Genomic DNA, 23757 nt, shown 5'->3' on the forward strand with positions numbered 1-23757 from the left:
GTAGGTTGTGAGAGATCAGGGGGTCACTCCTACAGTAAGCCACTCCAGCAGTGGGGTAAGGCAACATGGGGTCACCTCCTTTCTCTCCACAGGCCTTACACCCATTTGCTGAGGGTGACACATGCAAGACCAGCCAGGGGTCTCCCGCTTTCCAGCCTCCAGAGATTGCAAATGGTCTGGATACCTTCTCAGGGTTCAAAGTGGACATCTGGTCAGCAGGCGTGACCTTGTGAGTGTTTCCATCTACAGTTACCTGTGGATAATCAATACAATATTAAAATCAATATACATTTCACCTCTACCCCTTTTAGTGCAATATTTTTATAAACTAGTTAGTTTAAACCCCAATATTTTTGAATAGAAGCAGGTTTTTTCGAGTTTCTTTATAAATTGTCTAAAGAATTACCAAAGCTTTGACTTCTTTGTCTTTTTGTTCAGGTATAATATCACAACTGGGCTGTACCCCTTTGAGGGGGATAATATATACAAACTATTTGAAAATATTGGAAAGGGAGACTACTCAATACCTGAAGAGTGTGGTCCACTGCTGTCTGACCTTCTAAGAGGTGAGAATTTACTATACACAAAAGAAATATCTATATATATTTATATACAACATTTTGAAAAAGACAAAGGGGTGAACTTGTGCTAAACATAACTTGCATTTGTGTCTGCTGTAAAATATGTGATGCATTTTGATTGGTTGATCAATTAGTTTACACCTAGAGATTTAAGGTGAAAAAAGAGCATGCGGTTAATTCAAGGCCATCGGCTGGGTAAACTGTAAGGTAACTATTTGTTTAGGTTGCAGATGTTGGCATTATTTATTTCTGTTCTATTCATTAGAGGATACAACTCCTTTAGATCACCTTATGGGTATAGTTCTGCCATCATAGGTACGTGATCTAAAGCAGAGGTGTATCTTTCATTAAATGCAGAGAAAAGGATTGTGAGGTGATTACAAAACATGCTATCTCCAGGCAAAATGTTTCCTTTATTTTTGTTTGCATCTTGTTTTCCTTCTTTTTGGAACATTAGTAAGAAATTAGGCCTGTCTCAGACAATTCCCTGCTTCATTTCTTTTAACCTGTTTCTGCCTCTTCATGAAGTCTGTAGAGAGCTTTTAGTTATTACACTGGTCAACAAACATTTTCTTGCCAAAAAGAATAAAGTAATTTTAGGTTATGTTAATTATGGTATTGGTTTTGCTAGATTGGCTCTTGAAATAATAACCTCAATAATTACCTCATAAAAAAAAATCTAATGAAACGTGAAAATTAGGCAAAGTTAAACTAGATATGCCTACATATACAAAATAACATTTTTGGAATTCCTAATGTCAATATATTCTATATTCAGTATATTTACAGAACTAATCACAAATAAGTCATTGAAAAACTGTTGATTTCCTTTTATGCTGATTATTAAGACAATCATGTTGAAGATTCCAGCAGTAGTTTGCCATCATGTGTCTATCCCATCTGCTCTGATACCTTTCTTCCATCACCTTTATATCTTGATGGAACCTCTTCCCTTGTTCTTCAAATCGCCAAGTTTTTCTGGAAATTTTTGCAAATGGCTAAGGAGATAGTGTACCTTTTATTCTTATAGTAGCACCCAAACGTTTAACGTTTAGGAGCAAGTTTTGTACCAGTTCTTCATAATTTTGTGCTTTATGGTTACCCAAGAAGTTCTTGACAACTATGACATAGTTGTGCCAGGCATAAGCTTCAGTCATGTAACTTGTGAAATTTGAATCATTTATCAATTTCTGCAACCTGGGGTCCATCAAAGATTCCTGCTTTTAATTTTTCAGTACTCAATCCAGGGAAGAATCTGCAAATGTATTTGAAACAGTCACCATCCTTGTTCAGAGCTCTAACAAATTGCTTCATTAATCCCAACTTTGTGTAGTGGAGGGAGAATGATTTGTTCTTTGTCAACTATTGGCTAGTTAATGATGTTCGCTGCACCTTTTTTCATGTTTTCCCTTGGGGGCCATGTCACTTTTTTCCCAGTGATCCTACTTTGCTGTACTATCCCTCAAGCAGATGAAACATAGGTACTTTGTGTATCCACTTTGCTGTCCAAGTAGGAAGTTTACCATTTTTAAATCAACACATATGGACCATTGGTGTTCATGTTAGCAAAGCTTTTGTAGGGCCATTTTGATATTTTTATATTCTTTCTGTAATCTTTAAGTTTGGTTTAGTGACCAATTGAAATCGAAGCATAGCAGTTGCCATTAGGCAGTAAAACAGATTTCAAACTTCGAGTGGAACTGTCTTTGAAAAGTGTACAAGTCTTCTGCTCAGTATTCTGGTACTCCCATATGGGCTAGTAGTTCAGGGATGGTACAACAGTACACAAATTCTCCATCTTTACTGAAATATGGTAGGAGTGTCACCTCTCTTGTCCTATAAACCATTATTTTAACTTTCGGTCTCGGACAGTTCTTTTCTTTTAGCCTGGATGCTAAAAGTTCAGATACTTGTTTTGACAGACTTAGGTGACTTATTAAATCATTGAGCTCTTCTTGGGAGAACTGCTGGTTTAATGAAACACTTCCTTCATATTCACTTCCACTGCTAACTCCTGGATTACACTCCAAACCCTGTAAAACCGCCATATCGAATACAGGAATTTCAGGGAGTGTACTGAACTCTTGCTGATTCCAAATCGGGGTACTTTTCACAGCACAAAAATAACAATCATCGTTATGATGATTTTTGGGTTCTCGCCATACCATAAGTACACCAAATTTCAAACTTTTCAGTTTTTCTATTTTTCCACTGATGTAGACACTCTACACAAGTTTTGCATGCCATATGGGGACTCTAATACTTATCTTGGTCCCCAGTTTAATACTAAAATATGCAAGATATACTTCTTTTACAAATTCTGTAATGTTTCTTTTCTTTGTTTTTGCTAAGAATATTCACCAAAAATGTAGCAAAATTACATTAGGGTCATTTAAACAACTTTTTCTTGAAGATCTCATATTTGTATGAATATGAAATGTATGAATAAAGAGAAGGCAAATGAAAGTTTCATGAAAATAATACATTTAATATAAAAACAATATAAAAAACATTGGTGTAAATAAAGATTGATAATAATATGCTGTGTTAACATTTGTTGTTGGTAAAATTGTCTATTCTGATTCCTGTATCACAAGAACTAGAGCCAATTCAATTAAACTAATGTCATTTCTAAATTTAGCAGACCTGAAATACACTAAATTAAAAATTAAAAAATCCTTCGCAAGTGAGAAAATGTTTTTTATTTTTTTGAGCTGTGGTGTTGGTATTATCGTTTATTTATAAAGCACCAACATATTGCAAAAACACTGTACTATAAATAGGGGCTGCGGTTGACTTGAAGAACAAGTACAAATGCTGGCACATGACCCAGCTAAGTTTACAATTTTAATAGTGAGGATGCATAGTATATCTTAGGTAGGTGAAATTGAGTTTTGGGCAAATAGTTATGGTCATCGGAAAGAATATAGGGTTGTAATTTTAAAGAGGTGGGTCTTGTTTAAATGTGTTCAAGGTGTATTTATTAGGGCTAGGGAGGGAATTCCAGAAGTAGGGGAAGCCCTACAAAAACTTTTCAAGCAGTCTGTGAGAAGAGGTTATGAGTATTTTATTTACAGCATAAGACATTATACAGCATAGAGAAAGTTAAATACATTTGAGTGTCGTCTGCATACAAATAGTAATGTAGGCCAAAGAAGAATTAAATTAGGCAAGAGTGGAGGGGTAAATAGAAATGCATTCAGGTCCAAGGACTGGCTCTTTTGGAACACAGATAGGTGGATGAAGAGTCACCATTGAAAGAGATTTAAAATGTTTTGCCAGATAAATAGGAAGTAAACCAAGCGAGGGCACTGTGACCAGTAAAGTGTAAAAAAATCATATGAATAAAGTGTATGTTCTAAACTAGAAAATAGTGGTCCATAGTGTTCAAATTGGAGTAAAGATCCATAAGGAGGGGCAGAGAAATGTTGCCTTGTGACTTGATTCTGAGAAGAGAAAAGATGGACAAGTGGCAAATTTTAAAGGTAAAAATTTAGTTACTTATTTATAAATAAGACACTTCAGCAGTTCAGAGCCATACTGAAGAAGTGAAACAGTACCAAAGTTAGAGAGTAACAATGTATTGAGGGATCATTGTAGTTTAGGTGCATCGTCCCAGCAATTTGTACTGCACTGGGAGTTTCATAATTGGTAAAATATTTGCCAATACCAATTTCTTGAACAGAAGATGGAAAATTTTTTAATTACAGCTTTGGGGACATGTGTAAATAAAGGCATACCTCCCTGCCTAACATGAACTCATATTAAATTATGATTTAAAAAAAATGTAGTTTGTAAAATGTTTCATTCCAATTTTTGATTGACTTAGTATATTCTCTGTGTCACTAGTCATCTAAGAGGGATGGTTATGACGGTGTATTAGAATGTGCAAAGTGACCTGGGAAACAAAATAATAAAGGACATGCATACACTTTGTGCCAGTTAGGGAGAGAGTGTTGTATGTAAATTCATTTTGTATTTTTAGGTTACTAGGCTGTGATGAACACCATACAATCACTTTAATTGTAATTGTGAAATAGGATTGTAATCTGCAGAAGAGTGTCAGTTTGTCTAAAAGAGAGGGACTGGGTACAAAAAAAATGAAGAAAAATTTGCTTTAATAGAGCGGAAGGAATGTGGTAAGTTGCCACTAAGCACCAGTAAAGCCCATTTAAAACCAATAGCTTGCAACACCTCCTAATGCAGTAAAAATGTAGGCTTCATTTGTCTTTTTTTTTATAATTGTATTTGTATGTGTCACACTTGGGGAGACAGGGCCACTAGGGGGAGATACAGCTTAAACAGGAGTGGTGTGAGCCCTGAGGAGGGCCAAGGCGCAGGCAGAGTTCAAGCAGTAACCAGTTTTTCTCCAGAGCCTCTGATGGTGAGGATGTTGCAATGCTGGTTACTGCCAGGTTGAAGTCCTTGGGCACACCAGGATGGGCAGGATGAAACACGGTACCAAATCACAAAGCTGGAGAATAGTCGAGGAAGGCCGGGGCTGAGGAAGGCAGCAAGCAAGAGAGGTAAGGTCGCAAGCCAAGGGTCAAATACCAGGGATTCAGAAGACAGACACCAGTGACACAGGGAACACAGGAGGCACTGGTAACACAGGGATATCCACAGACAGGGAGGAACACTGGAACAATAACAAGGGGTTAACATAGGAGCAGGACACAGGAAACACTGGATTAAGCAACAGGTGTACAGGAACTAGCTCAACAAAACTAGGGGCTTGGTGCTGTGTCTGAGCTAGCTTCATAGCCAGGGATGGTGAAGAGGCTAATTTCTGATTGGGTGGCGAAACTGATAGCTTGCTAACATAGGCACGCCCAGAGTCAGAACTGCCTGCATGCACAGGAGAGAGGTATCTGCACTTTAGCTAGGAAGACGCAAGTGTGACATTATGAACATGTGCTGGATGCCATTAAAAAAAAATGACATTGAAGCAGTGAAAATTACCATTTGAGGCACACTTTACTTTAGTCCCCAGTCCACTTTAGCCCACTTCCCAAACACAAGTGGATTTAAAACTCCACTTAAAATATTAACATAATTTCTTCTGTAAAAAAAAAAACATTTCAAAAAAGTTCATCTGTTCTTTATCCTCCTAGGTCAATTCATCAGGTTTACTGTAATTCATTCCTCCATGAAATCATATGGTTACCTTCCTTTCACATCCTGCACAGTTCAGCATCAGAAAGTTAAAGCAAAACTTTAGGTTGTGATCCACCAAAGTCGTCGCTAACACTGGGATATGTATTCTGGTATTGTATGCTGACTAAATGCTGTCACATGGAGCAAGTCGCCTTCCCACTCCTGCATAAAGTATGCAGTATGTCTTTTGGCTCCCAGTGCTGGATACCAGTACATTAACTTTAAAAGTAAAATTATAAGGTAAATCCAGCCGGGCATTTTACTAAAGTTTCAGTTAACCTCACTCTAATATTACATCCCACTTATTGCTTGTTTTCACCATCCTCAATTTTTAAAGTTAATTTTTGACATAACCGAGAAAATCAAAACATGTACTCCATCCCTTCCTTCTTTGCTTGATATACAGTTAGGTCCATAAATATTTGCACAGAGACAACATTTTTCTAATTTTGGTTCTGTACATTACCACAATTCATTTTAAACAAAGCAACTCAGATGCAGTTGAACTGCAGACTTTTAGCTTTAAAATCAGTGGGTTGAACAAAAAGATTGCATAAAAATGTGAGGAACTAAAGCCTTTTTTATACCACAATCACTTAATTTCAGGGGCCCAAAAGTAATTGGACGATTGACTCAAAGGCTATTTCATGGGCTGGTGTGGCCAATTCCTGCGTTATGTCATTATCAATTAAGCAGATAAAAGGCCTGGAGTTGATTCAAAGGGGGGGGGGGGTGCTTGTATGTGGAAGATTTTGCTGTGAACAGATGCGGTCCAAGGAGCTCTCCATGCAGGTTAAACAAGACATTCTTAAGCTGCAAAAACAGAAAAAAAACACCCGAGAAATTGCTACAATATTAGGAGTGGCAAAATCTACAGTTTGGTACATCATGAGAAAGAAAGCACTGGTGAACCTCAGCAACGCCAAAAGACCTGGATATCCACGGAAGACAACAGTGGTGGATGATCACAGAATTATTTCAATGGTGAAGAGAAACCCCTTCACAACAGCCAACCAAGTGAACAACACTCTCCAAGAAGTAGGCGTATTGATATCTGAATCTACCATAAAGAGAAGACTTCATGAAAGTAAATACTGAGGGTGCAAGCCACTCATAAGCCTCAAAAATAGAAAGGCTACATTGGACTTTGCTCAAAAACATCTAAAAAAGGCAGCACAGTTCTGGAAAAACATTCTTTGGACAGATGAAACCAAGATTAACCTTTACCAGAATGATGGCAAGAAAAAAGTATGGAGACGGCGTGGAACAGCTCATGATCCAAAGCATACCACATCATCTGTAAAACATAGTGCAGGCAGTGTGATAGCTTGGCCCTGCATGGCTGCTAGTGGCACTAGGACACTAGTGTTTATCCATGATGTGACACAGGACAGAAGCAGCCAAATGAATTCTGAGGTGTTCAGAGACATACTGTCTGCTCAAATCCAGCTAAATGCAGTCAAATTGATTGGGAGGCGTTTCATATTACAGATGGACAATGGACCCAAAACATACAGCCAATGCAACCCAGCAGTTTATTAAAGGAAAGAAAAGAAGTGGAATATTCTTGAATGGCCAAGTCATTCATCTGATCTGATCCCAATTAAGCATGCACTTGTTGAAGATGAAACTTCCGACAGGCCCACAAACAGCAAAGGAGGAAACTCGGCATATGGTGATGTCCACGAGTTCAAGACTACAGGCTGCGATTGCCAGCAAAGGGTTTTCAACCAAGTATTAGAAATTACCATTTTATATTAAGCTTTTTAATTTGTCCAATTGCTTTTAAGCCCTCTCAAATGAAGTGATTGTGTTAAAAAAAGGCTTTAGTTCCCCACATTTTTATGCAATCTTTTTGTTCAACCCACTGAATTAAAGCTGAAAGTCTGCAGTTCAACTGCATCTGAGTTGTTTCATTTAAAATTAATTGTGGTAATGTACAGAAATTAGAAAAAAAGTTGTCTATGTCTAAATATTTATGCACCTAACTGTATATCGGTCTAGATTTTCCAACATGTTTTGAAGAAAATGTCTGGTTAAGGTTAATATGCTTCAGTTTGTGGATGTGCATTTCAAGACTTTTTAGTTTTTTTTTTAATAATAAAACATGCTCTAAAAAGAAAATTGATGTTCCTTAACCTTTTGTAACAAGCCGCTAGCTGGATTAACACTATAATTTTAATAGGACGTTTATTTTTGAAATTTTTTTCTTTGTGCAACGTTTACATTTTAGAGATATTAAAATTTGCCAAGGATAAAGTTGCATGCTTGCAAAGTTCAGTAAGATGGGACAGAAGCCAACAGTGGGTACCATGGCATAACTGGGGAACAGCAAGATTTTAGAAAACCTTTCCTGTTTCCTGAAAAAAGCTGCCCATGAAAACACCATGGTGTGGATGCTTGCTTTTTTATCCAAATTTTATGGTAATGGAGTCTCAAGTTTTAAATTGCAGTGCAAATGTTTAATCATTTATGCATGTAAAATAAGTGTAAATTGGATTAATTTATTAGATTTAAAAATACATTGGCTTCTATTTTGCTTTGTAAGGCTTATTTAAGGTTTTCTGCAGTACTCATGCAGCACAGTGTGTGGAGCTGCTTTAACATGGCAAGATGTACCTGAATGTTTAATATGCAGTGGAGCATCCCTCCTCAGTCTGAAAAGGATCAGCTCTGACGTCTTTTCATTCATAGCAAACTCCATAGAGGTTATTAATGTAAACCTTCATTCAGTGGTGCAGAGCTGCGTGTCTTTGTGTGGGTGTATTGGATAGAAAAGAGGAGAGCCTTAGCTTGCAGTGGTTGGAGTCTCAGAAAATTCTGTATGCTTGTGGAATCTAAATGGGTTCCCTGCGTAATCACCAAATCTTTTTTTTTTTCCTGTTTCCCTTGTGCTGGATGTAAATCAGCTTTGAGAATCTTAAGCAGAAATTAAAAAAAAAGTGAGCATTCCACCTTTAAAGCTACATTGTTTTAATCTGTTTGTTAAAAAAAAAAAAAAAAAAAAAAAATGTATAAATATTGCATGCAGAGGCATCCACTCTAATCCTACAGGAAGATTGCAGGATTTTAAATAGTTTACATAATTTTATATTTTATTTTAAACTTTATAAAACTCCAACATATTACACAGTACTATACAATAAATAGGGATTTATAAATGAAAGCGAAAAATGCAAACAGTGACACAGGTCGAGGAGAGGACCCTGCCCAAAAGCGCTTACAATGTAGGAGATGGGGGAGCATTTTACACAATAGTAATGGGTTGTTAGACTGACAAGGGTTGAGTAGCCAAGTTTAAAAAAGTGTGTTTTTATGGCTCTTTGAAATGTAGGTGCAAGTCTAATTGGACAAGGAAAGAAGAAAGAAGCTCCAGAGCCTGAAAGCAACTCTGGAGATGTCTTGTAGTGGTGTATGGAAGGAGGTTTTGAGTGAGGATGTCCTTAACAGGGCATTGGAGGAGCAGCTAGGAATTTATTTGTGTATAAGGTCAGAAATGTACATTGAACAAGAGCTGTTAAGTGATTCTTAAAAGTAATGCACAGTAGGTTTAATTTTGATGGGGGCCAGTGTAGTACAGTAGAACCCTGGTTATCCAATCAGATAACTGGTACCCAACAGCTCAGTTTTCATGATTGCTCCTGCAGCCTTAGCGGAACTGTGGCATGTGTTATGCATCCAAGAACACATACCACAGTTCTGCTAGGGCTGCGGGAGCAATCGGGAGCAGAGCTGCCAGAAGAGCTGAGCTCTGCTGATTTCTCTATGATTGGCTGAGAAAAGGGAAACCCTGATGACAGCTCAGGCATCATCAGGGTTTCCCTTTTCTCAGCCATTAAGCACTATAGGTGAATGGGGACAAGTCTCCCCATTCAAATCTAACGCTGAATGGCTGAGAAACATCAGATTCAGAGTAACCTCAGTTAGCCGGAAACTACACTTATTCCAGAATCGCCCATTCACCATAGGCGCCGGATAACCAATGTTCTACTGTATTAGGCAAAGAGAGGTAGCAGATGAAGAATGGAGAGATAGGTTCTCTATCTCCAGCAATCATGATGAGTTGTAGTGGAGAGAGCCTGGTTAGTGGGATGCCAGAAAAGAGGATGTTGCAGTAGTCTAGTCAAGAGATAAAAGCATGTAACAGGAGTTTGCTGGTCTCTGAGGAAGAGGCGATATTGGATATATTGCGCAGGTGGAAGTGGCATGACCTAAAAATGTTCTAAATGTGGAGAGTAGAAGAAGGGCAGTGCCCTTCTTGAAAGTAAAAGGCTCCCAAAAACCATAGACCACACTTCCATCTGACAAACTAATGTCTAATGTGTAACTACTGTGGAGTTTGAACTTTTGTGCTAAGGTTTCCCCAGTAAAGGGGAACTGTAACAAAGATAGTATAAGCAAACTAAAAATTTGGTTCAGAGATGGTTTGTTAGGAAGCAATAAGTCAAAACAATTTTTAGTTTTATACCAGGGTGTACATGACGGGTATCCAGATGAAGTTCAGCAGGTTTAGATGAAATCTAAATTATGGAAAGATGCAAGGCTTGAGGAAATGCTTGGTGAATAGTATTTTTTATGAATGACAAAATTATTATTATTATATTTTTTTGCCACCATTTCAGAGTTCAGTTTTGTAATATCCTGGGTCACATGTTTATGTACAGCATGCTCATTAGACAATTAACCTATATAATAACAGTGCTGATTCATGGTCTAGTGAGCAGGCAGATGACATAGATAGGAAGCGGTCAGAAACTTGGAGCTATCATTTTTTTTTTTTTTCTACGATATATGCTTTAGGATAGATCACAGAATATGTTTGTTTAAAAAGATGCCAAATTGTTAAAGACAAATTTAATTACAAATCTAGTCTAATTCTTTGGTGTGTTTTTTTTTTTAGATTGAGTATCACCGTCAATAGCATCAGCTACTGTAATACACTGCTTGTCTTTTGTACTTTGTGCACTAAGCTATTGGTTTGGTTTATTTCCCCATATTTTTTTGCAGGTTTCTGTACTTTGATGTTTTATATGTGTAGAAATGCATTAACGTTCTAAATCACACTGTCACAATGGAGATCAGTTTCCTGTGATTCATGGTACTGTTGGTTAGTAAATTCAGCTGTGCTGTACCAATTCTACAATCAATAGGAACTTATTAACATATTTTAGGTATTGTTGGGACTTATAGTTTTGTCTATCTCTGAAGGACAAAATATTTTTTTTTTGTTTTTATACTTTATTTTAAAAAATTAAGTCATATTTAAAAAATATGAAATGTTGTCACAATACAGATACAAGAAGCAAACTGAAATGTACAGTACATGTAGCAACAGGGGTATGTTTCACCAGAGGACTAGACCTTTTAGAGGGTTCAAAAGGGGAATTAGCTAAACTTCAGAGCCTGGACAGAGCAGCTAGAAGCAAGAATCATAACGATCATCTTTTCAGAAACACATTTTGGGATTGCCTAAATATTATCAGACAGCCAACTATTACACTACCATTGTCACGTGGCCAAACACTTTAGGATCATATCTTTGCTTTTCCCTTATCTAAGTAGAAGCACACATTCCAAACTTCTCTATACAATTATATTCCCTGTACTACCACCTTAAACAGTCATTGAAGCCATATAATCATATGGCTGATCGGCACCAATATGTCCACGTGCCTACTGAATTTTATGATCAAAGTACCTTCAAGTAGAATTGGCATCAGTCCTTACCTGTTAAGAGTTTCAGCAATACCATCAAGGTATCCTAATCCTCTGAAGAAGCCCTGCAGGGCGAAACGCGTCGCGTAGGAAACTGTTTTGCTGTAAACCTAACTCAAATGTACCACATAAGCACAATGTCATGATAAGACTAGCGCATAAATGTTAGCCTAGGGCTAAGGATAGATGGCTATTATCTAGTGTTTTAGGATGTTTAAAAAAATTAAAATTTATTTTTTCAAAACAACATACTCTTGCCCTACAAAAGCCTACTTCTTTCTTTCTCCCTATCTCTCACAACATTCTCACATGTAGCAACAGATAATATCTATGGTTTCCATACTGCGACAACAGATAATCAATTGCAAAACTTATCCTTGTTTACTAACCTCCCTGGTGGTCTAATTATGTCAGTATTTTTATGCTAAAAGCGGTACATTGTTTTGCATCGAAATTTATTTTACACTGTAGGCCTATAATTCTTAGGCATACCTCACTGAAATGTGTGAGTTATTAATTTATTAATAAATTTAATATTAAACTTTAAATAAAAAACACAAAAATCTGTTAAAACAAGGGTGCATAAAAATACTGAAACCTGTAATATAACTGTACAGTAGCATGTATAATATAATGATTACTTTGTATTGGATTCAATACAGTTATTTTGTATTGAATCCAATACAAAGTTATCTGAATTTCCCTACGCACTGGCCCATGCACCAACGTCACCTGGGAACTCCCGGGGAATGTCTGTGCACTCGCTGGCAGAAGATCAGAGAAAGAAGACACAGCGTGAGGATCCGACCAGCAGGACGCCAGAAGATGCCTATGGGACCAGGTAAGGGTTTTTTTAAAAAAAAATGTTTTTAGCTACCCTGAGTGTGGCTCGGAGTTACCGTTTTCAGCATGTTTTTTTTTTTTTTTTTTACCCTGAGCCACACTCGGGATTACCGCCAGGGAGGTTATTCAGGCAGGTACAGTGAGGGTAAATCATCAATCGGGTAATGCCCCATGAAGGAGGAATAAAAGGGGAACAAAAAAAAAACATACCAGTAGCCTTAAGTTTCAGGGAATAGAATTTTGGAGTGGGGAACAAGGTTCAGGGAAGTAAACCGATCCACAGAGGACGTGAAAAATATATAGAAGGAAAAGTGGATCAAGGTCAGAAAAAAGATGGTAGAGAGAGGTTGACGGAAGATAAACTGCCGCTGGAGGAAGAGGATTTAAAGTTTTCAAGGTCGAAAAGAACTGCTAATCGGCAAATAGGTGAAACTACATTCTGTAAAACCACATGCTAAAAAATGTTTCATTCATTCCTTTGAGGAAATTGGTGAGATCCTCAATTTGTCTAATATTGTGATTTTTGTATACCAAAGTACAGTTGTAGAGCTACTTCCAAAGGACAGATTTACAAGTTTGAGCAGCATTAAACAAATGAATCAGAGCAGCCCCCCTACAAAATGCCCTGATTAAATGTAACAAGTTATGGTAAAGGAGGAAAGACCAGACCTCTGGGGAACAGCTGACTGGTGGCACGTGGCCCCAGCAGAGGTCTAATTTGGGGCATGACCAGAACAAGAGGAAACACACAATCCACACCAGTCTGGAGTCCAGAAAAATAGAATGAAGAATATGTGGAGTCTGATACCATTTCCAAAATGTCCAAAAATGATTGACAGAAGTGTTTGTTGCTGTTGTGGAGTGAATTGCAAATGCAGATCATGCTCCTATTTAGGGGATCAAATCATGAACAGGACCTTCTCAAACGTAAATATCTTCAAATGAAACAAGAATCCTGCATAAAAATTCAAGAGATGATAGTGCAAAAGTTGCTCACCCCTCCAAATGGGACAAAATGGGATCTTCAAAGAAGTCAGAGATTAAAGAAAAATATCTCTCCTGTTGCAAGGAGGGGGTTACCCAACTTACTGAGATAAGGGTGGACAGTCCAGGAGAAATATAAAATATTGCCCATAAAAATGAGTAACAAGCTAAGGTAGCTCCATAAGTTAAGTGAAACAAAATACTAACATAATTGGCTGTGTAGGATTTATCCTGCAATCACCCAGAGCTTATCGGAAGCAAGCCTTCATGAAGGTACAACTTAGGGAGCCATGGGGCTACAAGCTTGATCTGCAGTCACCAAGTGCTTTTTTAAGGTATGCCTGCACCAATCGAACATCCTGGCAAGGTGAACTTCAGTAATGCAGAGCTTGATATCACTCAAGGAAACACTTCCTGAATGAAGGATATTATGATATATTATAATATAAATATAGGTAGTTTGCCTGCCCAAGAAAAGATACTTCATTATTGCATCAGATAAGATATGCAAAAATGCATGTAAATACCCTTAAAGAGCTTTGTGATTATGAAAGCTAAATACATTACAGGCTTACAGTTATTTTCTATGAAAAGCCACCTCCGCCCAAATAGAAAAGCCTGTCCTCTGCAGATAAGGACACTGCCTCTTTAAGTAGTGTTCTAGATGAAAGGTCTGACATGTCAGTTAAAGCTACCCAATCTGCAGAAGCATGATTTTGTTGATTGGAGAGCTTCTGTATTGTAGCTTAGTAATAGGATCCTCTGTTAAAACGGTGAAAAACTGAATAACTGTGATTGTTTATGTAATTTTAGTGCTACATTGGCCTTGCTTATTGGCCTGCAGGACATTTTACATGAGTTTCCAGTAGAGGGTGTTTCTTCATTCATGCACAACATAATGTCACTTAAAGAGGAACTAAACCCAAAAGTGCCTAAAACAAAAAAAAAATCCACCTACCTTTAATCCTGCAGGGCAGTCCGATCCATCCAGAGGTCTCTTCCATCGGGACCCATGTCATTCCGGCATCCTTCTGCGAGCTGGCAGCTTCCTCTCTTCTTCCGGGTTCTTCTTCCGGGTTCTTCTTCCAACGTCACCTGACACAGGCACGGGATCAGGCGATGTAGGTTAGGAAAAAAAACTTGCCGATCCCACTGCTCATGCGTGAGATCGGCAATTCTTTCCCCCCACGAAAAGCCTCCTTCTGCGCATACCCGAGATGCCCGGGAGGCTTTTCGCTCCCATTCATTTAGAGGACAGTGCTGCACTCTTTAAAAAACAGAATATTTACTTAACATAAAAGGGTTGTCTACCCTTTAATGTAAAGTGAATTTTTTTGAGTTTAGGTATACTTTAAGAAGCAATTTAGCATGAATAAAATGGAAGTCAGATAAGTGATGTGATTTGCTAGACTTAACAGTGTAGGTTGCAAAATAAAATGCTACTAATACTAACATAAACTGCTAACATCACAACAAAATATTTACAAATCAACTGACTTGTGAAGCTTACTTTTTGCTATTGTTGCTCATGTTTGTATTTCAATCTATTTGTTGATATGGATAACAATAAAAGCAATGGTAATAAGCTCAAAAGTGAGTCACAACAATCATATGAAACCATTCCATTCTCCATATAAATGCAAAATTGAGATAAAATTCCAGTGGCCACAATAAGAAATAAAAACATGACAAAAATTGTTAATGACGTAATAAACTTTGAGGAGAACCAGAGTAGAATGGAAGAAGGTGAAATGAACTAACAGCATTGGTGGAGCAGCACAGAGTTAACAAAGGAGAAAAAAAAATGATAAAGGTAGGGAACAAAAATGACAAAGAAAGGGAAAGCAGGGGAACTTCCTTCCAGGTGTTATCTCGCATAATAAATCCTCAGGTTTCAAGTTTTTTAAAGGACATCTAGGTTATTGAGAAGTACAAAAAAAGTTTTATGTATAGTTTAGTACAGTTTTTGTTGGAGCAGCCAATAAAATGAAATAAATTTGACATAGTAAGTGTTTAGGTTGTGACAGGCCTCTCCTAGGGCTATGTACACACGTGCAATAATTGTCGTTGGAAAGGATCTTTCACGATCCTTTCCAATGACTTAACGACTGCACATTGCATGAACGAGTGCTGTACATACAGCACCGTTCAGCTCTATGGAGAGGGGAGGGGGAGAACGATGGAGCAGCACCCCCTTCACTTCCATTACGATCGTTTACCGTCTGTGGATCCGCCAGGATGGTCGTTCGGACGATGGACGATAAGCTCTGTACACAGGCAAGATTCTCGTCCGATATCAGCCCTGAGCCGATTTTCGGAAGGGAACCATTGCAGGTGTGTACCTAGCCTAAGAAAATGCATGCTTTCTGGGGAATTTGGAAGATTAGTTTTTGTGACAGAAAAAAATATGAATGAGAAAAATGAATATTCTTGCCCAGAATCTGCTCAGCCATTCACTGGTATTCATCACTGTCCCCACTTGGCCACACCCACTAAAGCATAGGGGTGATATGTGAGTTAGGTTTATGGAGTCTAACCAGAACCTTGTACCATCTAAAGATGGTTTTATAATTTGCTTCTGTCAGTAATGAGTGAGGCCTTACATGCGCAACCTCTTCCTGTTTGTGAGTCTAAGGAGATTTGTAGGTCCCCCTCCTGTTGTTCGCAAACACTTTCAAAAGGAGTCCAGTGAACGGGAAGGTTCACTAACTTTAGTTTAGTGCTGATGAATGAACAGATCTCATGATAACAAGACCTCAGTATAAGAGAGTCTGTAAACCTGGATCTTTTGACTATAATTTCTCAGCCCCCAAGGAGTTCCCCTATTCTCTGACCTTTTCTCCAGCCCCATCTAAACTGACCCTGGTTACATTTCTGGCTAAATTCAGGGTTACCCCAGAGTGGTGTTAAGTGGTCGTAAGCCAAAACTAGGGCATGTCTTCTCTTTAGTGTATCCCACACTGGATCATACATAGAAAAAGAAAGGACTTAATATGATTGGTCTCACATTAAAAGGGATCCACATTTTGTAGTAGTGTGTAAACGTGCAAGAGCCTCTAGAATCAGATCGTCCACTGAGGTCTGGGATCTGTTTTGTGTTATTGCTAATTTATAAAGACCTACTTACAGATCTGTATTGTTAGCTGAATACTAAACATGTTTTAAATGTATGTTTATTCATTGACTTATTTCTATTTATTATTTGTTATTAATTTATATAATTATTTCTATTTTAAATCTTTTCCCCAGGAATGTTGGAATATGACCCAACAAAAAGGTTTTCAATACAACAGATTCGTCGTCACAAGTGAGTTACTTCAATTTCTTGATATTGCTAGAATCGTAGCTCTGCACTGGTACAGAAATGGGTGGTTCAAAAAAAATTCTAGTTTAAGAAAGAGTTAAAAAAAAAAAAAACTGTATTTATTTAGGTTTTCTTGTTTATGCATCATTGGTGAAATTTCCTTTACTCCAAGTGATGCAACGGTAATGTAGAAAAATATAATCAAAATTTGTGAATGGTATTTATCTCTTAGACCGTTGTCCTGGAAACAAGCATCCTCTGTTGAACGCTAAAATTTTGGAGTTCACTCATTTTGTTTTGTTGACAATAGTTGTCAGTGCAGACAGAGCAATAACTCCCCGATGGGTCAAAGACAAAAGATTTCTAGAAGAAGGGAACATGGCCTGGGTGAACAGACACATTCTTTCTCTCTCCACTATTTATATTCTAGGTGTTGAAAAGGAATGGTCCATTTATCTGGAAAATTTTAGTCTACTAGCTTTTCACTCTGAAGTGCATACATTCATTGAATGGTATGATGCACAATATTCTTGCCCATGCCTCATCCAATGACCCACTTGATCTTTACTTGTACCTTAATTTTTGCAAAGACTTCTTTTCTAGGTTGAGGACAATTCCTTTGTTAATTCTTTCTTAGAAGGTGTCTTTTTTAGTGGCACCTCAACTTGATAGGTGTCTCATCTTACATGAGAGCAAGCTTGCTCTTCATGGTCATTGCTGCTTTTTTCAAAGATGATGCCTCCTTTTTTCATTTAAAAGGGACATGGTTTTACCTTTGCCTTAAGGAGTAAGTAAACCCAAAAGTGCCTAAAACAAAAAAAATCCAACAATCTTCAATCCCGCAGGGCAGTCTGATCCATCCAAAGGTTTCTTCCATCAGATCACGCGTAATCCTGGCATCCGCCCGCAAGCTGGCACACTGGGTGCCGCCATCTTCGTCTCTTCTTGCGGGTTCTTCTTCCTATGTCACCCGTCCCAGGCGCGAGATCAGGTGACGTAGGTTGGGGAAAAAAATACTTTTTTCCCCCACGAAAAGGCTCCATCTGCTCATGCCCAAGATGCTTGCATGCCCAGAAAGCACCCAAGAGCCTCCAGGGATGCCTGACGTAGGTATTCCGGGAGGCTTTGGGGTGCTGCACTGTCCAATTTTTACAGAGTTCAAAAAAAATAATGTATATGCTTCCTTGGATGCTAGTTTCAGCCAAAAATTCTTGTAACTTGTTCCTACAAGTTGAACCACTGAGGTAACACAAGTAGTCTAGATCCCCTAGGATGGCACATCCATTCATGACATCGCAAGAAGGTGTGCAGTATCTCCCAGTCTCAGTCCCAAGGCTGGACAGGGCCTATTAAATTCCGCACACAAATGCCCTGATCCAAGTCTTGCAGGAGATTCTCCAAGGCACCATCCTCTTAGTCAGACTTTTTCTCAGGAGTACATTCAGACGCTTGGGGGTTATTGACACTACTGATGATAAATTTTATTCACATTTGATCATTCCTTCATATTGGATTTTACTTTTTTTTTTACAAAGAAAGATTGAACAACTTCATCTCTATTTTCATCATCAAACGATATCTAAAGTCAGTGTTCCCTCAATTGTTTAGGCTGTATAATCTATGAAAATAATTTTCACTGAAATATAATTTCACATAACCAACTTCAGGGCCCTGAGGGCACAGTAAGGGCCAAAGAGATGCAGGTTGGACACCAAACCCGGCACAGCTAACTAGAACGTCAGTGGGACAGGCACAAAATATAATTTCACATTTTTTTACATATTCATAGTTCTCTTTATGTATTTAAGAAATTACCTGTACATTTATAGGGTAGGGATGCTGGTAGGTTTTTTTTTGATCTGTCCAATTGCCTCTGTTTTCCAAAGCTGCTTAAAAATGGTAGAAATTCTCACTTTTTTCTGTATAGTCAATTGTTGCATTATTGGATTGTCAGTGTTTATAGATGATCTGAATAGATATTAATCTGTAGATCTTTCTACACAATATTCATAGGGTAATCTTGTGATGTAAATGTGTTTTCTGTTTAGGAATATTATTTTAATTTTTATTTAACTTCTTGAACTCCATGGTTCATTGGAGAGTTTTTTATTTTCAGTTTCTCTATATAATTGGCATGTATTGCCTTCTCTTGTATTTGATTTGGTTCTCTCCATTTTTTTTTTTTTTTTTTTTTTTTTTTTTTTTTTTTTTTTTTTTTTCTGCATTTCCCTTTATACCTCTTATCTGTGGAAACCTTCACCCTCCCTTTTTTGCTCCCCCCCCCCCTTAGTGATGGGTGTTTAGAAGACACTGTGTGACTCATCTACTGAGCCTGGAAAGATGTGCAGACTAACAGCAGCATCCCCCCTTCCATCCTCAGCTGGTTGCCACGGCAACTGGGTCACCTCTCTGCATGCTGCACACCATCAGTGGGAAAAGAACCAGGAACAAGAAATGGGAGTTTCTAGACCAGCTCTCAGGAGAGGGCATTCCAATATCTCAAAGCTTCTGCTTTGTCAACATCATTTGTATATGATTTTTTTTATATTGTTCAATATGCATAAGTGTTAACTAGGTCAGCTTTCAGTAAGCAAATGGTGAAAAGTATAAATTGATGTAAACACTAAAGATTTTCAATCATATGATAGGTGAATTACAGCAAACATCATTGCAAAGATGCTACCACAGCTGGAATTAGAGAATTAGGTTTTCCCTTTTATAGATGGTGCTACATACTGAAAGTGATAGCTAGAGCCTACTCATTTTTTTTTTGTTTGTTTGTTTGTTGTAGTTGTTTTGAATGCCAAGTGACTTCCCAATATTGTCATTGCAGCTGGTTCAGGAAGAAGCATCCACAAATGGATCCTCCTGTACCCATACCCCCTAGTTCAGAAACCAAGGACCGCTGGAGGAGTCTTACAGTTGTGCCTTACCTTGAGGATCTGCACGGGTATAGTGAAGATGAGGACCTCTGTGACTTGGAGGATGAAATCATCTACACACAAGATTTCACAGTTCCAGGTAAAGGGGGATTCTACTTATCCTTGACAGCAACACTAATGGGTGTTGTCATTAAGGTTTATCTAGGAGCTAGAATATATTTCAGTGCTCAACCCAGACATTTTTTTTAAGCTGAATGGGAAGAAATTGTAGGTGGGTGGCAGCCCCTGTATTGTGACCAAACTCTTTGGTAACTATCCAAAAACAGCCGGGTGGGTCCTGAAAAGTGTGGGGTGGTGCACCTAGCTAAAAGGGCCTGGGGAGAACCCTGTTTTAGGAACACCTCCCAGATTGATAGTTTGAAATCCAGTCAGTTTTTAACATTTACCCCCAGGAGGAAAGACACCATATAGTATTAATATATTCAAATGTAAAGACTTTTAGCTACATTTTTTACATTTTTGTATAGAGCAGAAAGTACTCTCAGGTGTTTACTGCCACCCAAGGCTTGTTCGTTTCCCTCGCCAGACAAAAAGTAAATGAAAATGTGTAACATTTTCTACATTATTTAAAAGAAAGAAGTCATTTTTGTGTTGCTGTTTAATACTTTTTCACTCCAGGCTGGTTAAATAATTGTCACTGGAACTATGAGAGAAAATCTTGCCAACAGATCCCTTTATAGGCAGTACAAATACTACATAAGATTTAATCCTTCTCTGCTATATCAAGAACCTAGGTGGTCCTTATCATTGGCACCTAAGCTGGAACAGCTTTCCCATATTTGTGGGATTTGAAGCAGCATTTAAGTAGCAAGTTAATTAATTTTTCCACAATATTAATCTGCATTTAGATTAGATGCATAAATTAACCTTGTCAGTTTTGTGTGTCAAACTTTTTAGTATTTGTAGCTACTATTTAAATGAAGATTTAATGTTTGCCCATTTATTTATGAAAAGCACCAACGTATTCTATAAAAAGGGCTTGCTTTTTCATATGACATAAATTCCATCCTATATATCAATGTTACAGACCTTGTACCATCACTTAACCAGTGTTTTTCTCTCCTACCCAGGACAGGTGCCCGAAGCGGACTTGTTTGCACAGACACAAGGCAGTGCTGCTACCAAACAGCTGTGTATGAATGGCACAGAGAATCAGCTTAAGACAGAGAGAAGAGTTAGTTCTGCATCCCAGCGCAAGGCTAGTACATCAGGGGGCAAAGTACGCAAGCTGTCAGCCTGCAAGCAACAGTGATGTGGGAGTCCTCTTTGTAAGGTAGTTTATAATGACCTTCAAGAACAACAAAAGTTTTTTAAAATAGATACCTTACATTGAGTGTTTGATGGCAAGGACTACAAATAGTGTGTGTGCATAGATATAAGGATTTAGGGGATTCTGTTTTCCTTTGCAGTTTTAATTTCTCAACAACCATCAGTTTATTTATCTATATATAAAAAATTGTATGTATGTATGTATGTGTGTGTATGTATGTTTGTTCCACCATCACTCGAAAACGCATGGAGACATGTCAACCAAACTTGCCATACATATGACTGTGAGTGCACCAGTCATCTTTGTACAGCGCTGTGCTATATGTCAGAGCTATATTTGGATGTGTGTATGTCATCACTAGGAAATTCATAGAGGCATTTCAACCAAACTTGCTATGTTCCACGCATCAACACATTTCAACAAAACTTTTTCGACATATGACTCCGACTCATGTGAGTTCACCGCTGATCTTTGTACAGCGCTGTGCTATATGTCAGAGGTATGTTTGGATGTATGTATTATATATACTACTAGGAAACGCATGGAGACATTTCAACCAAACTTGCTATGTTCCACCATCACTTAGAAACGCATAGAGACATTTAAACCAAACTTGCTAGACATATGACTCAGACTCGTGAGTTCTGATCTTTGTACAGCGCTGTAATACATGTCAGAGGTATATTTGCATGTATGTATGTGTGTATGTATTGCTCAGTGACAGTGTGCCTTTTGCTTACATACATTTTTTGGACTCTTTTACAAATTTCTGGCCTGTAATAATGCCTTTGAGAAAACGTAAGGCGATTGGCCGAGTGCAATCAAAGGCAAAAAAAATGAAACAACACCGTAGACAAGAAAATCCTCAGGGCAGGAATGGAAGACTTGCCCTGCTGCACAAGAGAGCTACATCTAGAGCTTCAGAGACAGTACAACAGCGTGAGACCCGGAGTACAGGAAATGAGAGTGAGAGCTACCACATCTAAAGCTTCAGAGACAGTACAACAGCATGAGGCCCGACCTAATGGATAAGAGAGATAGAGCTACTCAATATAGAGCTTCAGAGACAGTACAACAGCGTGAGACCCAAGTACCGTAAATGACAGAAAGAGCTACTACATCTAGAGCTTCAGAGACAGTGCAACAGCGTGAGACTCGACTAGAGGAAATGGGAGAAAGAGCCAGACGATCACGGACTCCACAACATTTTAGCTTAGCATTGGAAGGATTCCACTATGACCCAAAGACTACTCGCAGCATGCAAGTGTGAAGCTGCGTACACACTTGCAATTTTTGTCGTTGGAAAGGATCTTTCACGATCCTTTCCAACGACAAGGGACTGCACGATGCATGAACGGTGCTGTACATACAGCACCGTTCATGCTCTATGGAGAGGGGAGGGGGAGAGCGACGGAGCGGCACCCTGCTGCGCGCTCTCCCTCTTCCCTTTCATTAGGATCGGTTGTCGTCCATCGTCCGTGGATCCGGCAGGACGGTCGTTCGGACGATGGACGACACCGACTGTACACACGGCAGATTTTCGCCCGATATTTAGCCGATGCCGGTTATCGGGCGAAAAAAATCTGCCGTGTGTACGTAGCTTTACCCTCGGAAAAATGAAAATGGTTTGTAGTTACTGTCAAGCCAAGAAGTTTAAATCTGAGTCTCCTGGTATTTGCTGCAAAAAAGGAATGTCAAACTCTGCCAACTGGAAACACCACCACAAGAACTTTGGAATTGCCCATCAGCAAATACCTCAGAGTCAAAGCATTTTCTTAACATCAGAAAATACAACTCATGTTTCCAAATGACATCATTTGGCGCCACATCAGTTGTTCAACAGCCTGGATTTCAATCCACATTCATGGTGCAAGGGCAAATTTACCATAAAGCGGGATCGTTATTTCTGCTGCCAGATCAACCACCAAAATTTCTACAACTATATTTTTTGAAAACAAACTAATATAAACTGACCAGAGGTGCACCTACATCTCAGGAACAAAATTTCAGATTGTCTTAAAGTTACAAAGGTTGTTTTATGAGCACATTGTTCTTATTAAAACATTTAAAACGGCATTGATTTTTCTCTTTTGGGGTGGGAGGTAGTAGGTAGTATGCAGTGAGTTCCTACAAAGTTACTGTAATTTAGGAAATAATAACAGTCATAACTACAAAGTAGTTTTTAAATGCTGGTGCATTGTACCTAAATTGTGTATTAAAGAATGTCTAAATTATGTATGCTGCATCAAAAAATTATTGAAGTGCAAATGATTTGCTATATTGTTTGCTATGTATAGCCGATATTCCAGCTTTCCAGCTAATACAGTTGTTTTTTATAACCCATGGGTTAATATGTAGTGGATAATGGCACCTCCTTTCCTGCTTCAGTAAATAGATTCATGGTGTGGAGGAGGGTCTGATGGTGTGCCCCAACAGAGACAGCATGTGGGTGGCAGGGAGATGAGAGGCATCAGCAGAGATAATGAGCTCTGAATAAAGAGGTGTCTTCATTCACATCCTGCAGGGAATGAGTCATAGCTTTTGCCATTGACAGTGAGTCTTGGCTGACGTTGTTTCTCCTCTATCTGCAGTTTCTCTGTCTGTATATTCACTCCCATTTCATGTGTTTTTTTTTCATTCTCTTTCAGCTCAGATAGTGTTTGTCTACATAAAAGTCTGTTTTGTCCCACAGTCTCCCTCTTACAGTTGTTTACTTTTCCTTTGCCTTCTGTTTTCATATTATTCTTTTTTTATACCTTTTTTTTTTTAAACCTATAAGCTCACTGTTCTTACTCTCTTGCCAAATATATCAAAGGTTGTTGATCTGCAAGAGAGACTTGCAATTTTTCCCTTACACTATAGCAGTTCTCTTTTTAAATATGTATGTATGCAGTTTATATCTATCTATCTTGAGTTATTTTCAAGATGGCTGTAGTGGACATGAATGGCACATGATTGATC

The 23757-nt window shown here is 38.3% G+C and overlaps 1 protein-coding gene across 1 annotated transcript in view; it reads left to right on the plus strand.

Annotated features, from left to right (window-relative positions):
• STK11 (serine/threonine kinase 11) overlaps positions 1-23757 on the plus strand; it is a 44122-nt gene that overhangs the window by 18480 nt on the left and 1885 nt on the right. The window contains exons 5-9 of the mRNA XM_072404814.1: positions 93-229; positions 439-566; positions 16530-16587; positions 19418-19605; positions 20597-20799. Coding sequence (XP_072260915.1) covers positions 93-229; positions 439-566; positions 16530-16587; positions 19418-19605; positions 20597-20778 — 693 coding nt within the window. The 3' untranslated portion in view covers positions 20779-20799. The remainder of the gene's footprint in view (positions 1-92; positions 230-438; positions 567-16529; positions 16588-19417; positions 19606-20596; positions 20800-23757) is intronic.

The sequence above is a fragment of the Pyxicephalus adspersus genome, chromosome 3, assembly GCF_032062135.1.
Source record: "Pyxicephalus adspersus chromosome 3, UCB_Pads_2.0, whole genome shotgun sequence".
NCBI classification, from domain to species: Eukaryota; Metazoa; Chordata; class Amphibia; order Anura; family Pyxicephalidae; genus Pyxicephalus; species Pyxicephalus adspersus.